General features: G+C 39.0%; 1 protein-coding gene across 6 annotated transcripts in view; it reads left to right on the top strand.

Annotated features, from left to right (window-relative positions):
• Positions 1-16,975, top strand: part of MAPKAP1 (MAPK associated protein 1) — a 246,813-nt gene that overhangs the window by 44,909 nt on the left and 184,929 nt on the right. For 5 of the 6 annotated variants that reach the window (XM_021691308.1, XM_021691306.1, XM_044920481.1 and 2 more), the window contains one exon: positions 6,456-6,604. In XM_021691308.1, coding sequence (XP_021546983.1) covers positions 6,456-6,604 — 149 coding nt within the window. Of the gene's footprint in view, positions 1-4,324; positions 4,346-6,455; positions 6,605-16,975 lie in introns of those variants that run through there. The other variant, XM_021691309.1, reaches the window with a different exon arrangement.

The raw sequence follows: 16,975 nt of genomic DNA, 5'->3' as shown, positions 1-16,975 counted from the left end.
AACAACATTAGAATAATTGGGATCCCAGAAGAAGAAGAAAGAAAGAGAGGGGCAGAAGGTATAATGGAGCAAATCACAGCAGAGAACTTCCCTAATTTGGGGAAGGAAACAGGCATCAAAATCCAGGAAGCACAGAGAACCCCTCTCAAAATCAATAAAAATAGGTCAACACCCCGACATCTAATAGTAAAACTTACAAGTCTCATAGACAAAGAGAAAATCCTGAAAGCAGCTCGGGAGAAGAGATCTGTAACCTACAATGGTAGAAACATTAGATTGGCAACAGACCTATCCACAGAGACCTGGCAGGCCAGAAAGGACTGGCAGGATATATTCAGAGCACTAAATGAGAAAAATATGCAGCCAAGAATACTCTATCCGGCTAGGCTGTCATTGAAAATTGAAGGAGAGATAAAAAGCTTCCAGGACAAACAAAAACTAAAGGAATTTGCAAACACCAAACCAGCCCTACAAGAAATCTTGAAAGGGGTCCTCTAAGCAAAGAGAGACCCTAAAAGCAACATAGACCAGAAAGGAACACAGACAATATACAGTAACAGTCACCTTATAGGCAATACAATGGCACTAAATTCCTATCTTTCAATAGTTACCCTGAATGTAAATGAGCTAAATGCCCCAATCAAAAGACACAGGCTATCAGACTGGATTAAAAAACAAGACCCATCGATATGCTGTCTGCAAGAGACTCATTTTAGAACCAAAGACACCCCCAGATTGAAAGTGAGGGGGTGGAAAACCATTTACCATGCTAATGGACACCAAAAGAAAGCTGGGGTGGCAATCCTTATATCAGACAAATTAGATTTTAAACCAAAGACTGTAATAAGAGATGAGGAAGGACACTATATCCTACTTAAAGGGTCTATCCACCAAGAAGATCTAACAATTGTAAATATCTATGCCCCTAACATGGGAGCAGCCAATTATATAAGCCAATTAATAACAAAAGCAAAGAAACACATTGACAACAATACAATAATAGTGGGGGACTTTAACACCCCCCTCACTGAAATGGACAGATCGTCTAAGCAAAAGATCAACAAGGAAATAAAGACTTTAAATGACACACTGGACCAAATGGACTTCACAGACATATTCAGAACTGCATCCCAAAGCAACGGAATACACATTCTTCTCTAGTGCCCATGGAACATTCTCCAGAATAGATCACATCCTAGGTCATAAATCAGGTCTCAACCGGTACCAAAAGATTGGGATCATTCCCTGCCTATTTTCAGACCACAGTGCTTTGAAATTAGAACTCAATCACAAGAGGAAAGTCGGAAAGAACTCAAATACATGGAGGCTAAAGAGCATCCTATTAAAGAATGAATGGGTCAACCAGGAAATTAAAGAAGAATTAAAAAAATTCATGGAAACCAATGAAAATGAAAACACAACTATTCAAAATCTTTGGGATGCAGCAAAGGCAGTCCTAAGAGGAAAGTATATAGCAATACAAGCCTTTCTCAAGAAACAAGAAAGGTCTCAAGTACACAACCTAACCCTACACCTAAAGGAGCTGGAGAAAGAACAGCAAATAAAACCTAAACCCAGCAGGAGAAGAGAAATAATAAAGATCAGAGCAGAAATCAATGAGATAGAAACCAAAAGAACAGTAGAACAGATCAGCGAAACTAGGAGCTGGTTCTTTGAAAGAATTAACAAGATTGATAAACCCCTGGCCAGACTTATCAAAAAGAAAAGAGAAATGACCCAAATCAACAAAATCATGAATGAAAGAGGAGAGATCACAACCAACACCAAAGAAATACAAACAATTATAAGAACATATTATGAGCAACTCTATGCCAGCAAATTAGATAACCTGGAAGAAATGGATGCATTCCTAGAGATGTATCAACTACCAAAACTGAACCAGGAAGAAATAGAAAACCTGAACAGACCTATAACCACTAAGGAAATTGAAGCAGTCATCAAAAATCTCCCAACAAACAAAAGCCCAGGGCCAGATGGCTTCCCAGGGGAATTCTACCAAACATTTCAAGAAGAATTAATACCTATTCTTCTGAAACTGTTCCAAAAAATAGAAATGGAAGGAAAACTTCCAAACTCATTTTATGAGGTCAGCATTACCTTGATCCCAAAACCAGACAAAGACCCCATCAAAAAGGAGAATTACAGACCAATATCCCTGATGAACATGGATGCAAAAATTCTCACCAAAATACTAGCCAATAGGATCGAACAGTACATTAAAAGGATTATTCACCACGACCAAGTGGGATTTATCCCTGGGCTGCAAGGTTGGTTCAACATCCGCAAATCAATCAACGTGATACAATACATTAACAAAAGAAAGAACAAGAACCATATGATCCTCTCAATAGATGCAGAAAAAGCATTTGACAAAGTACAGCATCCTTTCTTGATCAAAACTCTTCAGCGTATAGGCATAGAGGGTACATACCTCAATATCATAAAAGCCATCTATGAAAAACCTACAGCAAGTATCAATCTCAATGGGGAAAAACTGAGATCTTTCCCCCTAAGGTCAGGAACGCGGCAGGGATGTCCACTATCACCGCTGCTATTCAACATAGTATTGGAAGTCCTAGCCACAGCAATCAGACAACAAAAAGAAATAAAAGGCATCCAAATCGGCAAAGAAGAAGTCAAACTCCCACTCTTTGCAGATGATATGATACTTTATGTGGAAAACCCCAAAGACTCCACCCCAAAACTGCTAGAACTCATACAGCAATTCAGTAAAGTGGCAGGATATAAAATCAATGCACAGAAGTCAGTGGCATTCCTATACACCAACAACAAAACAGAAGAAAGAGAAATTAAGGAGTCGATCCCATTTACAATTGCACCCAAAACCGTAAGATACCTAGGAATAAATCTAACCAAAGAGGCAAAGGATCTGTACTCAGAAAACTATAAAATACTCATGAAAGAAATGGAGGAAGACACAAAGAAATGGAAAAACGTTCCATGCTCATGGATTGGAAGAACAAATATTGTGAAGATGTCAGTGCTACCTAGAGCAATCTACACATTCAATGCAATCCCCATCAAAATACCATCCACTTTTTTCAAAGAAATGGAACAAATAATCCTAAAATTTGTATGGAACCAGAAAAGACCCCGCATAGCCAGAGGAATGTTGAAAAAGAAAAGCAAAGCTGGCGGCATCACAATTCCGGACTTCCAGCTCTATTACAAAGCTGTCATCATCAAGACAGTATGGTACTGGCACAAAAACAGGCACATAGATCAAGGGAACAGAATAGAGAGCCCAGAAATGGACCCTCAACTCTATGGTCAACTAATCTTTGACAAAGCAGGAAAGAATGTCCAATGGAACAAAGACAGTCTCTTCAACAAATGGTGTTGGGAAAATTGGATAGCCACATGCAGAAGAATGAAACTGGACCATTTCCTTACACCACACACAAAAATAGACTCCAAATGGTTGAAAGACCTCAATGTGAGACAGGAGTCCATCAAAATCCTAAAGGAGAACACAGGCAGCAACCTCTTCGACCTCAGCCGCAGCAACTTCTTCCTAGAAGCATCGCCAAAGGCAAGGGAAGCAAGGGCAAAAATGAACTATTGGGACTTCATCAAGACAAAAAGCTTTTGCAAAGCAAAGGAAACAGTCAACAAAACCAAAAGACAACCGACAGAATGGGAGAAGATATTTGCAAATGACATATCAGATAAAGGACTGGTATCCAAAATCTATAAAGAACTCCTCAAACTCAACACCCAAAGAACAAAGAATCCAATCAAGAAATGGGCAGAAGACATGAACAGACATTTTCCCAAAGAAGACATCCAAATGGCCAACAGACACATGAAAAAGTGCTCAATATCGCTCGGCATCAGGGAAATCCAAATCAAAACCTCAATGAGATACCACCTCACACCAGTCAGAATGGCTAAAATTAACATGTCAGGAAACGACAGATGTTGGCGGGGATGCGGAGAAAGGGGAACCCTCCTACACTGTTGGTGGGAATGCAAGCTGGTGCAGCCACTCTGGAAAACAGTATGGAGGTTTCTCAAAAAGTTGAAAAGAGAGCTACCATACGATCCAGCAATTGCACTACTGGGTATTTACCCCAAAGATACAAAAGTAGGGATCCAAAAGGGTACATGCACCCCGATGTTTATAGCAGCAATGTCCACAATAGCCAAACTGTGGAAAGAGCCAAGATGTCCGTTGACAGATGAATGGATAAAGAAGAGGTGGTATATCTATACAATGGAATATTATGCAGCCATCAAAAGGAATGAGATCTTGCCATTTGCAATGACGTGGATGGAACTGGAGGGTATTATACTGAGCGAAGTAAGTCAAACAAAGACATGTATCATATGACCTCACTGATATGAGGAATTCTTAATCTCAGGAAACCAACTGAGGGTTGCTGGAGTGGGGGGTGGGGTGGGGGGATGGGGTGACTGGGTGATAGACACTAGGGAGGGTATGTGCTCTGGTAAGCACTGTGAATTGTGCAAGACTGTTGAATCTCAGATCTGTACCTCTGAAACAAATAATGCAATATATGTTAAGAAAAAAAAAAAGAAGAAGAAGGTAGCAGGAGGGGAAGAATGAAGGGGGAGAAATCGGAGGGGTAGACGAACCATGAGAGACGATGGACTCTGAAAAACAAACTGAGGGTTCTAGAGGGGAGGGCAGTGGGAGGATGGGTTAGCCTGGTGGTGGGTATTGAGGAGGGCACGTTCTGCATGGAGCACTGGGTGTTATGCACAAACAATGAATCATGGAACACTACATCTAAAACTAATGATGTAATGTATGGGGATAATATAAGAATAAAAAAATTTAAAAATATATATATATATCATCACTTCACCCCCAAGCTTACTGATAACAGTTGTGTAACTTTGATAAGTTACTTATGTTTGCTACACCTCAGTTTGTTCATGGAGTAGTAACCCATCTCTTAAGACCATTGTGAGGACAAGTTGAGGCAACACCTCGCATTGTTCCCGACCCATAGTAGGTATTTAATAAAGGGTTATTCCTTTCCAAAGTGTAGCAATAAAACTGTTAATAGATTATGTGCAGACTAATACTTGTAATCTAAAATACCATGTAATCTAAAACTTTTTCAAATGTGCATTTAACATCTGTTGAACTTACATATTCAGATTCTGGAATTGGATAGTCAGGTGCCACATTTTAAAAGCGAATTAGATCCTTTTCTCCTGGTTTCCCACTTACATTTATAGGGACTCATTGGATAAATTTGTCCCACTAGTTTGTTGAAAAGATGGTTTTAGTTACATTTTTTAAAAGTTCTAAGTCACTATTTCAGAGTTCTGTTTGATCTCTCTAAGTTCAGTTTGGCTGTGCTCAAAAATGGAATGGGGTTGGACCTATTCGTTACAGGTTTTAAGATCTAGGATTGATTGATTTTAAAATTTAAGTATGGAAATTTTCTAATATTTACAAAACTGAAAAGTGTAATAAATCTCCATGTACTTATCTAGCTACCACTTTAAATGATATTCAGATTAATATGGACACTTAAAAGATCTTTGAGAAGATATGGAACTAACTTGTCTTGATTCACTAATGAGTAAGAGTTAAAGATTCTGATTTAATAATAATTTAATTTGAATTCCTTCAATCATTATTTTATTCATTGATTCATGCAACAAAATTTATTGAGGGTCAGCTTTGTTCATTAGTGCCTTATGGCTAAGAGCCTTGCCTGATTGCAAATATCAGCTCTGCTACTTACTAGCTGTGTTGCCTAAGGCTAATCAGAGTATTCTAAGCTTCAGTTTCCACACTGGCAAAATTAAGATAATACTAGTATCTACCTCATAGGCTTGTTAGGAGGAGTAATTGAGATACATCGGCTTGCTCAGTAAATGTTAGCTGCTGTTATTATAAATATCATTTCTCCTTTTCCTCCTCATCTTTGTCTTCCAGAGTTTATGCTAGGTGTCCTTGGAGAGTATGAGAGGATTAAGACATAGACCTTCACCTTGAACTAAAATTCCAAAATCCCACAGTATTAGAGCCAGGGGAGATTTTTAAGATTCTCTAGTTCGGCAAACCCAGAGAGCTTTAGTGAGTTGTCCAGTATCACAGCATCTCTTAGAGGCAGAGCCAGGCCAAAGCTCAGGTCCTTTAGCTGTGAATGCTCTTGTTACAGAACGGCTGCTCTGTTGGTTTGACTCTGCCCCACTCCTTAAACCCCAGTCCTTCTGAACTGGCAGTCCTGACCTGACTGTTTTCCAGGACTCTCTGCCTTTTCAGTGTGCAAAATCAAAGTATATGTGAGGCTTTTTGCACATATCAGATCTGAATATGCCCTGGGCACTCTCTCCATAAGATTCCAAGGAAGACTTGCTAGGGAATGTAGACAGGCGGTGTCTCTGTGTAATTACAAAGATGTTTTTATCTTCCTCTTGTATCACAGCCCAGGAGTTAAAGTCACTGTTTGAAAAAAAGTCCCTCAAAGAGAAACCTCCAAGTTCTGGAAGGCAGTCAATATTATCTGTACGACTAGAGCAGTGCCCTCTGCAGCTGAATAACCCATTTAACGAGTATTCCAAGTTTGATGGCAAGGTAAGTAAAAATAAAACTTTGTCTCTTTTAAATGAAACCTCAGTTGAGTGGAATTGTTTTTGTTAGTGTTGTTATTATTAGATTTAAGGTTTCAGAAACGACTCAAAGTAATTATAGAATGTCATTCAGACTTCTATGACCGAGGATGTAAAAAGGTCTGAATTTGGGCTTAATACTGTTTCCACAGCAGTATGTTTGGGGGATTAAAACAAAAACAGTCTTGAGATATTTGGACATGTATTTTTTTTCCCCTGTTTCATCTTCGAAGTATACTTGAGGATTTGGGTTGGTTGGGTTGTGGTTAATTAAGGCCTGATTGTGTTGGGAAAGCTTTGAAAGTGGTTCCGGGGAGGCAGTTTGCATTGTCTTGGTCTGATTCTTTATTGTAACTGTAGAAATTGTCGAGGTTAGAGCTTCATTTCAGAATTCTAGGCCGTTGTTTTTATGTTAGTATTTCATGGTAGGGAATCTTGTTTGACACTCGTTACGCAGGATGACTTAATTTTTTTGTTTGTTCTAGTAATTTGCAGTTTAAAGATTAAAACGTGTCTATTTTCCTTTTAGAAAAATGGCCACTATTCTAGTGGCCTGCCTTCCTGTGTCTCTGCGCGGAGCTGAGCTGGGCTTCTTTCAGGAGACAGTAGCAGTTGATTTTTATATTTATTGCCATTATATTTGCTGTCTGGCAGTGGCTTGGGGGTGCTCAGTGATAGCTTGTTGCCTGGAGGGATTGTGTACAATTTGTCTTATTTTAACACCACTGCAATTAATAAGCATACAGGCTCTTTGCTTATGTTTGCATTTTTTTATATTCAACTTCTGGTTATGTACTGGTTCTGTCAGTTGTCATCTTTGAGCAAGGAGATGTTTTCTCTTCAAAACACTTATACCTCATAAGGTTCAGCATGTTTCCATATGTTTAAGGAAGCTTATATGGCCATGGGCAACTGAGGTTATTGATGTTGGTGGGAAAGGAAAGCCAAGAACTAGAAACAAAATGTATAAGTTACATAAAGATACTAATTTGCTCAGGAGTTGCCCCCCCAAAAATCTGAAAGGACTTTCAGTAAATGAGAGATTGTATTGTAAAGCTTCTCTTTAGCCTGCCCCTACCAGGACTCCTGTTTCTTCTTGTGGAATGTAGCAAAGAGAAGGAAGGGTCCCCCTAGGGGACAATAATGTCAGTCTCTGGAAAATGGAGAGTTGGACTGTAGGATTTGTTTTTTAAATACTACAGTTGATTCATTTAGATATGTTGGTGAGCGTTATTATTGGAATTAGGTTACACGGCTGGAATTTATTTGCTTCCATTGTCTGATACCATCTCATTGTTTGAGGACATAATTGCTGGAATAATTACTATGTAAAAATACTTCGATGCCAACAAAATAGCACAGATCTTTTAAAATATTATGTCCTAGAATTCTTATTATACCATTAAATTTTATTTTATAAATTGCTTAGCTTTGGATTTGACAGAAGTTATAAAGTGTCCTTGGTATGTATCTAACTTTTGAAGTGCCAAGGAGAAATTAAAAAAAAAAAAATGTGAAGAAGCCATTTCCTCAGTCACAAAGGAATTATTTTTACTAGATGTGGTTATACTTAAGGCTCTCCATGCTTTTGTCATATCAAATCTATTTTTAATCAGCAAAGGATATGTGCATGGAGCAGTCACCATTACACTTGGATTAAGAAAGATTTATATATCGATAAGTCTATCCCATGATGTGATGCTGTTTTATTATTATCCTCCGTATTACAAATGCTAAAATACAATTAAACTCTTGTTCTCATCTATTATTTAATATTGATGCGTTTGGCAGATATGTAATGAAAGTGGCTAATATTTGAAGGATATTGTACTGTACATATTAAATTAGTCTTTCTTTATCTTTGTGAAATGCATCAATATGATATTCAATGACATCTCAATGATTAATAGAGAATTATACTTGAGTCAAGCCTTTTTGTAACCTAGAAATTAAAATGACTATTCAAATAACACCTCAAAATGATCAAATTAGCATTTTGTGATTGCATAATAATGGGATTGTAGTAGTTATAACAGCACCATGGCTGCCTCTAGAGTTAAGATCATGTCAACCCCTTGATAATAAAGTCTTTTCTGTGAGAGTCGACTTTAATAATTTCCAGATTGATTCTTCCCTTAAATTATTTGACGTTCAGCACTAAATTTTTGTTACTGTTGTAACTTAAAATTATTTTATTTTTATTCAGCTCATATTTAAGAAGTGAAATGAGTGACCTATTTTAATGATTCACCATCTTGTCACTGAACTCCATGCTGTTTGCCTCAAGTATAAGGGTTTTTCATGGACTTTGATAGTCCCTTTTTTTTTTCCTGCGAAGGTTTGTTAAAGCCACTAAAATATGTATAGAGTTTTCCCGTACAAATATTCACAATGCTTTTCTTGGGAATAACGCTTGCCTTATTTACATAATTAACTGAGTTGCTTAGGTCTCTTGGGCAAATGATACATAATTGGGGAGAGAAGGGGACAGGGAAGAGTTTGGGGTCTAATTAAATATGCTAAAAAACTACTTAATTATGTATTTCCTCAAGAGACTGACTGCTGTGAAATCCTCAAGATTAAACGTTAGATTTGAAAAAAGGTTTTTGTTTTTGGTATGGCTTTACAATTACATTGTAGGTAAGCCAGCATATCTAGTGTCTTTAATGGTTTGTGCAAACTGGATTGTTGTTGGTTTTAGTGATTCTAAGGGTAAGCATCTTTTAGCTATTGTGCTAAATTAAAGTGAATACTTTCAAATAATTTGTGGTTCCTGTAGCAAGTTAATAATTTCATTTTTAAAAATAATCGTTGATTAATAATTTCTTAGAGGCATACAGTTGAGAGGGAAAGGTTGTGCTTAGGCATGTGCTTTGTTGTAATTGCAACAATTTTTTGGATTTGGTTTATTATTATGTTTATATTATCTCTTTGGTAAATTGGCGATGCTATCTGTGGCCTGTTTTAGATTCAGTAACTCTGTTTACTGATCATTTGAAAAAAGTCAGAAAGAGATTGCAAGTGGTTTTAGGGAATGCTTGGTCACACAAGGCAAAACCAGGCTCAGCCATCTGCCTGCATTTTTTGGGCGTGTTGAAAACAGGACCTCAAATAGCCTAATTAACAAAATCTCTGTTCTAGAGATTGAGATAATCCGAAAACTTCTTGTGACAGTCCTTCTGATTTCACTGTATGTGGGAGTTGGGTGTGACAAGGAGTTGCTTTGAGGTAATGAGGGAGTGGGCTCTACTGCTAAGTGAACACTCATTCAGCACTTAAATTTAAGTATCCCCGAATGTGTGGCTTTCTGCCCAGTCTTTCTACCTGTTTCAAGTGAGGTCATGTTTTTGCAAGTATCTAACCCTTTCCATTCCATGCCTTATCACTTAACTTGAGAAACTTGCTAGTACATCACCACTATTCTGGTTAAACTGAGTTTGCAAATATTATCATCATTAGTAGACCATTCGAATTTTATTTTATTTATTTCAAAAAAGATTTTATTTATTTACTTGAGAGAGAGAGCAGGTGAGAGAGAGAGCACGAGTGTGGGGGCAGAGGGAGAGGGAGAAGCAGACTCCCTGCTGAGCAGGGAGCCCAACTCGGGGCTCAATCCCAGGACCCTGGGATCATGACCTGAGCCAAAGGCAGACACTTAACCGACTGGGACACCCAGGCGCCCCTTATTTTGTTTTTTGAAGTAGGCTCCACGCCCAGCTTGGAGCCTGGTGCAGGGCTTGAACTTACAACCCTGAGATCAAGACCTGTGCTGAGATCAAGAGTCAGCAGCTTAACTGACTGAGCCATCCAGGCACCCCCATTAGAATTTTAAATACCCATTTCCTGTCAGTAGAGTTACTAACAAAGAAATGATATTGATTATCTGTTGTGACATCTTGGTCAGGTTTTCCATCTCTCCAAACCTCAGTTTCTTTACCTATTAAAGAAATGAGAGTTCCTTCCTCACAAGGCTGATGAGACCATCAAATAGGATAATAGTAGGATAGAGCACCTAGCACAATGAGAAACAGTGTAATTTACTTTGTGACCTATTTTGTATTAAGACCTGAGTTTGAATCCTGGCTCTACCCCTTAACAGTGTGACCTCAGGCTAGTTACTTAACCTCATGAAGCTCCAGTCCTCATATGTGGGTTGAGATGATGATAATATATCTTTCTCATGAGGATTAATTGAGATAAGGTCTGTTTACCAAGACATGTAGCACATAATAGGAAGCACTCAACAAATACCCCACTTCTGCCCCTCTCTGTAAAGGATGAGGGCCAGTGATGCCATCCTTTCTATGTACTTCATTAGATTATTGACAGGATTGAGTGAGAGGAAATGTGTTCTTGAAACCACAAGTTTAGAATAGCATCGTTAAACAAGATGTGCAGCAGACTGGGTGAAGGTCTCTCTGAAGTCCAGCGAGTTCAGGAGGTTTTGGCCTTTAACTTTAAATAGGAAGATTGAATCAAGTAATTACTCCCTTTTTTTTTTTTTAAACATCATAGGAGAAGGTAGTTCAGTATTAGTCATTGTTTGGCAGTTTACTAAAATGTTAAATATTTATTTGACTTAGCTAAATTCTACTCTAAATATAAGGAGAATGTTTGCCTTAACAAGTGCTTAAGAAAGCAGAACCTGTTCTTGTTCTGTATGACAACTGTGACTTTGATTGTGTTAACTTATTAGAAAGTAACCATTTCTCTGTTAGAAACTGTTTTAACCGAAGCTGCAGAGAGCATGGGGGAAGGGATAATTCATGAGTGCTAATTGCTTGGCTGTTAATTTTCATAAGTGTTGATAGAAGCAGTTCCTTAAATTAAACTTTGTTTAAAATGTATCAGGGGAAATATTCCACAATGTCGAGCCTGAAGTGAAAATTAATATGAATGCTGTGGCAATTAACACATACTGGTTAATAGCTTTTAGCAGCATTTTGGGATGATAGTCCTTAAATACATTTTTGCATGCTGCTCTTGTTTCAGCATTGTTCCAGTCTATGTCTGGATAATTATGAACAAATGTTTTCTACAATCATTGGCATTAAATAGCTCTCTTCAAAGAAAGTCACTTAAAAAACTTCACAGAAAAACATGAAGCCTCTGAGAAATGTGGCAAACTCAGGAAAGGTCAGCGAATTGAAATTGTGTTTTAAAAAATTGCCTCAAGAGGAAAATGCTCCTCATTTGAACTTGGAATATTTGCTATTATAATGGCATGGTCCCCTCTAATATGTTAAGTGACTTTAGTTCAGGGTCTCTTTCCAAAAAATTATAATCTGGACTTTATTGCTGGTTGTGTTTCTAGACAGCAGCTTTTGCTTAGGGCTGCCTGAGCTGAGGTGTGGTCTTCAGCCTAAGAGCCTTCTGGCTTTTGAGTTTCTTTCTTTTCCACCCCTTAAGTTGACCAGCCCCCACCCTTCGATAAAATTGCTCCAAGGTTCACTTGCTTAGTGCCCATCCAGAGACAATCTAAGAGTGTTTTTGAATTAGGGCATTTTGAATTAGGTTCTATATGTCCTGCTCTTCCATTTGCTTCTTTTTACATACCTTTTTTTTTTTTTTTAAGATTTTATTTATTTATCTGAGAAAGAGAGAGCAAGAGAGCACAAGGGGGAACAGCAGGCTCCCCGCTAGAGGGGAGCCCAACGCGGGGCTTGATCCCAGGACCCTGGGATCTTGACCTGAGCCGAAGGCAGACACTTAACCCACTGAGCTACCCAGGCTCCCCTTTACATACCTTTTTAAAAAAGGAGAGTAAGTCCCAACATCATTTTAGCAGTTATTCCCTCAGCATCTTATCTGTGACTGTATTTTGTTAGTCTTCTTTTTCACATACCAGTTTTTATTAGTCTGTTCTATTTCTTTTTTTAAAAAAGATTTTATTTATTTATTTATTTGAGAGAGAGAGAAAAGGGAGAGTGAGCACGAGCAGGGGGGAGAGGGAGAAGCATACTCCCTGCTGAGCAGAGAGCCTCATGTGGGACTCAATCCCAGGACCCTGGGATCATGACCCCAGCTGAATGCAGATGCTCAACCCACTAAGCACTCCCAGGTGCCCAGTCTGTTCTATTTCTAAAGGAAGATATTAGATATTTGCTACCTTTTTACACATTATAGTATACTAATAGAAGTACCAAATTCATTATTTTACAAGACCAGTGCTCTAACCCCTGAGCTATGGAGCCTAAATTCATTATTTTAAAAACATCTTTTAATGAGATTATTTTCCCCTTACCATTGTATTAGTGCATTTCTCTTCTTGCTGCTTGATATTGTACTGAAAATCCCAAGGAGAGATTTTGGGATTTCTTTCTGGGTGTATTCAAAATGAATTAAACAGGAATCTTACAATGGAAGACAGTGTTTTCAGCATTTGACTCTGCAGTTAAATTCTGAAGACTGAGTTCTGAAAACTAGCTTACTCCATTCTGAGCTCTTTCTGTCCAGACCTTGTTTCTGCCAGTATGTAGGGGCTTCCTCTGATTGTGGAACCATCTTCTAGAAATTCCTGTCAGTGGTAGAATTGACCATTAGTTTTAGAGGCTTTTCAAAGGAAGGCAGAATTTTGCAGTAGGAAGAACACATTTGTCGGGCTTGAATTAGAATATCAACTTGGCCGTTTACTTGCTGGGTGATATCAGGCAAATCACTTTACCTCTTTTTTTTTAAGATTTATTTATTTATGAGAGAGCACAAGCAGGAGAGGCAGAGGGAAAGAGAATCCCAAGCTGACTCCACACTGAGCACGGAGCTCGACACGGGGCTCAATCCAAAGACCCTGAGATCATAACCTGAGCCAAAGCCAAGAGTTGGATGCCCAACTGACTGTGCCACCCAGGCGCCCCTCACTTTACCTCTTTGAGCCTGTTTTCGTATGTATAAAATGAAGTTAATGTTATCTTTAAATGTTGTCACTAGGATTTAATGAAAATGGGAAATGCATACATAACAAAGTGCCTGGTGCATGGTCAGTGCTGAGAGGTTTATTAGTTTCCTTTCATTTTACCACAGTGCCATTCATTTGCTTCGTATTTAGTGAGGGCCTACTATGTACTAGACACTGTTAAGTAGAATCTGGATTCAGTGGTGAGCAAAAACATAACCTGGTTTCTGACCTAATGGAACTTTTTCTCTTGGCTGGAAGATGTTATGTAAACAGTCATCCAACTGAATGCAAAATTGCCATCACAGTATAATCACAACTAATTAATTACTAAGTACCAGGGAGAGATAGTTGGGGCCTTCAGAGTGTTATCATAGGGGCATCTGACCTACTCTAAAGGGTCAGGGATGGTATCCCTGTGAAAGTGACTCTTGATTTGAGAGCTGAAGGATGAGTAAGAGCTAAGTAGGTGAAGGGGGAGGAGAAAGGATGAACAGAGGGCCTGAGGCAAGGGGTAGCTTGGCAGTTTTGAGGAACCAGAAGAAGGGTGTGTCATTGGGGACCCAAGGGTGAGGTACAGTATGGTACAAGGAAAAGCTGCAGGGGCAGGCCATGTAGGTCTGGTGGAATTGTCCTCTTTAAGAATATTGGCAAGCCTTTGACAAGTTTAAATGAGAAGGTAAGGTAATCAGATTTGTGTTTTGAAAAGATCTGAAGGGAATACACCTGAGAAGGGTTTATAAGGCCAGAGAGACCAATCAAGAAACTTTGCAGTGGTCCAGTTGGGAGAGATGGTAACTTGGGCTTACTTACTGGTGATGTAGAAGGAATGGATGAATTCAAGAGGTATTTAGTAAGTAAAAGTGGTAGGACTTGATGATGGATTGCATGTTAAGGAATAGGGAGAAAGGGGTTTCAAGGGCGATATCTGATCTGATTCTGGCTTGTAGAACTGAATGGATGATGATTTCATCCCTGAATTAGGAAGCACAGAGGGGCGCCTCAGTAGTTCAGTTGGTTAAGCGTCCGACTTTTGATCTCAACTCAGGTCTCAATCTCAGTGTCGTGAGTTCCAGCCCTGTGTTGGGCTCCATACTGGGTATGGAGCGTATTTAAAAAAAAAAAAAAAAAAAAAAAAAAAGGCACTGAAAGAGGGCCAAGGATGAGGCAAGATGTTACCTTCGTGAGCTAGTTTGGGCCTGGTGACTGCAGATCACAGCTTCTTAACCATGTCCTTGAAGACACTACACAGTTTTGGTGGGGTGAGGGGTGTGCGGCATACCCTGCTTGTTTGGTTTGTATTTGGGGCATCTGAGGCTGGGGTCTCTGAGGTGAGAGTGGGCTGGGAGCCAGGAGCCTCTTCTTTGTTCCCACTTCACAGATAGCTTTGGAACTCTGGCTAAGGAATTGCCCTGGAAGTTGGTCACCTCTTCTCTGAAATGGGTTGTACTCTCAGATGCCCAACCCAGCTCACCAGGCTTTTAAGAGGAGAAAATGAGAGAGTAATTTTAGATAAGGCAGATGTCAGATGTCATTTAAGAAAATATATTGATTTTAATTCTTGGAGGTTAGAGGACTAAGAGGTAAAACATGGACATATTTTTATTATAACAAGATTACTGTTGTAGTACTCTCTTCTTCCTAATTAATTACCAGATTAGTAGATGAAATCTGGTTGGGATGTATATCAAGCACTGAGGTTCCAGGAAAAGCCTAGGAGACAGTCCTTGTAGGGGTGGCATGTTGCAATGCTAGGCATGGTGGGATTTTATACTGAGTGTCCTCATATGGGGCACCTTGCTCCGTATAATTTTCAGTAAAGAGATTTCCTTGTCCCTCAAAGTACTAGGCCCTGATTTTACTGTCTTGAAGAGAACTATGCAGAGAAATTAAATGACAGCCTAGGATCACTCCGCTGGGCATAGAATCTAAGTGTTCTTTTTTTTTTTTTTTTTTTTTTAATTCTAAGTGTCCTTATTCTCGGAGATTTTTATTTTCATTCTAACGGCATTCATATTTACATAATGGAAACTCGAGTTCTAGAAAACCACATGGTAGAAAGAACACAGGTATGGAATCAAAAGATGTGGGCTTTAGCCCTGGTCATGCCATGGGTCCTGGGACAAGTCACCTCCCATCTCTAAGCCTCAGTTTCTGCCTGTTTAGAATGAGGAACTTAGCTTGGATGACCTCTTGGATTCCTTTTGGCTTTAAGGTTCTGTCATTTTGTGATTGGGGAGGTGATTGTCATCAGTGACATGTAAGTTATACATGGGGAAAACTTGAACTTGTGAAGTTTTGATCTTTTACCTGTATGTTGGTACTTTCCTCTTCTAATTGATTATAACAAAGCTGGGATGTAGTGAGTGTTACCTCCATTTTACAGCTGAGGACACCGAGGCTCAGAAAGAGAAAGTGATGTGCTCATCGATACCCCACTAGTATGTGGCCGAGTGGGAGTTCAGCTCCCTTTTCCTTATTCCAGTACCACAGCTGTTTTTCCCACACTCTTTTACTCTTTTATGGAGGAAACAAAAAACACTGTTAGTAATAGAAAAAATTTTAAATTTAAAAGCAAAAGGATTTCCCCTTTACCAGTGCACTTGAAATCTGACAGATTGTTTTGGATCTTATTGTCAGTTGTGTCTGTTGGGTAAGTTACTGCATCTTGTAAGCCTCAATTTTCTTACATGTAAAAAAAGGAATGAGACACTGGGGCTGGGGAACGATGCAGTGCTTTATATGTGGAATGTAGTGTATGTCCCACAAATGCGCTTCCTGGTGTGCAGAGTGGATTCATTGTCTGTCCAGCCAAGAAATTCTTTACTAAGCATCTATACTGTACTTGTTCGTGTCAAATGTTTATTACATACAGGCTCTGTGCTGTGCACTGATAAAGAAGACAGGAATAACTGCCCTGGAGGATTTGAAGGTAAGGGTGGCCATAGGGCTAACAAGTGGAGGCACCACCCTTCACAGTCAGAGTTGTGCCCTGTGCTGGGGACTGTGACAGTGGTCCATGACATCAGGTGCATGAACGACTAACTGTAGGGTAAATGTGATGGGTAGTGTAGTAGAGACCATGGGAGTGTGGAGGCAGCAATGATATTCATCTAGTTTGTCATCATAGTTGGGTTGTCTGAACTTTGATTATACTAATTCCTAGACAGCAGAGACTTAACTTGCATCACTCTTATTATGAAGCCCAGCATGGCACTCTCCACATGTAAATGTGGAAGTTTTTTTAAATGGCAGTGATGAATTTCAAATGTCATTACTCTTTGAGGCTTGCAACTACATGGCAGTATCATAAGAGCTGTGTTTTATTAATATCTCCACTCCTTTCTGTTAAATTGAAGTTTTAACGCCTAGACAAAGATACATGTAAGAAAGTAAGTTTAGGAAATTTGCAAAATATGCTACTATGCAACCAAAGATTAAATT

This window comes from Neomonachus schauinslandi, chromosome 13, assembly GCF_002201575.2.
Source record: "Neomonachus schauinslandi chromosome 13, ASM220157v2, whole genome shotgun sequence".
NCBI classification, from domain to species: Eukaryota; Metazoa; Chordata; class Mammalia; order Carnivora; family Phocidae; genus Neomonachus; species Neomonachus schauinslandi.
The sequence above is the reverse complement of the archived record's forward strand: the minus strand, read 5'-3'. Positions and strand labels throughout refer to the sequence as shown.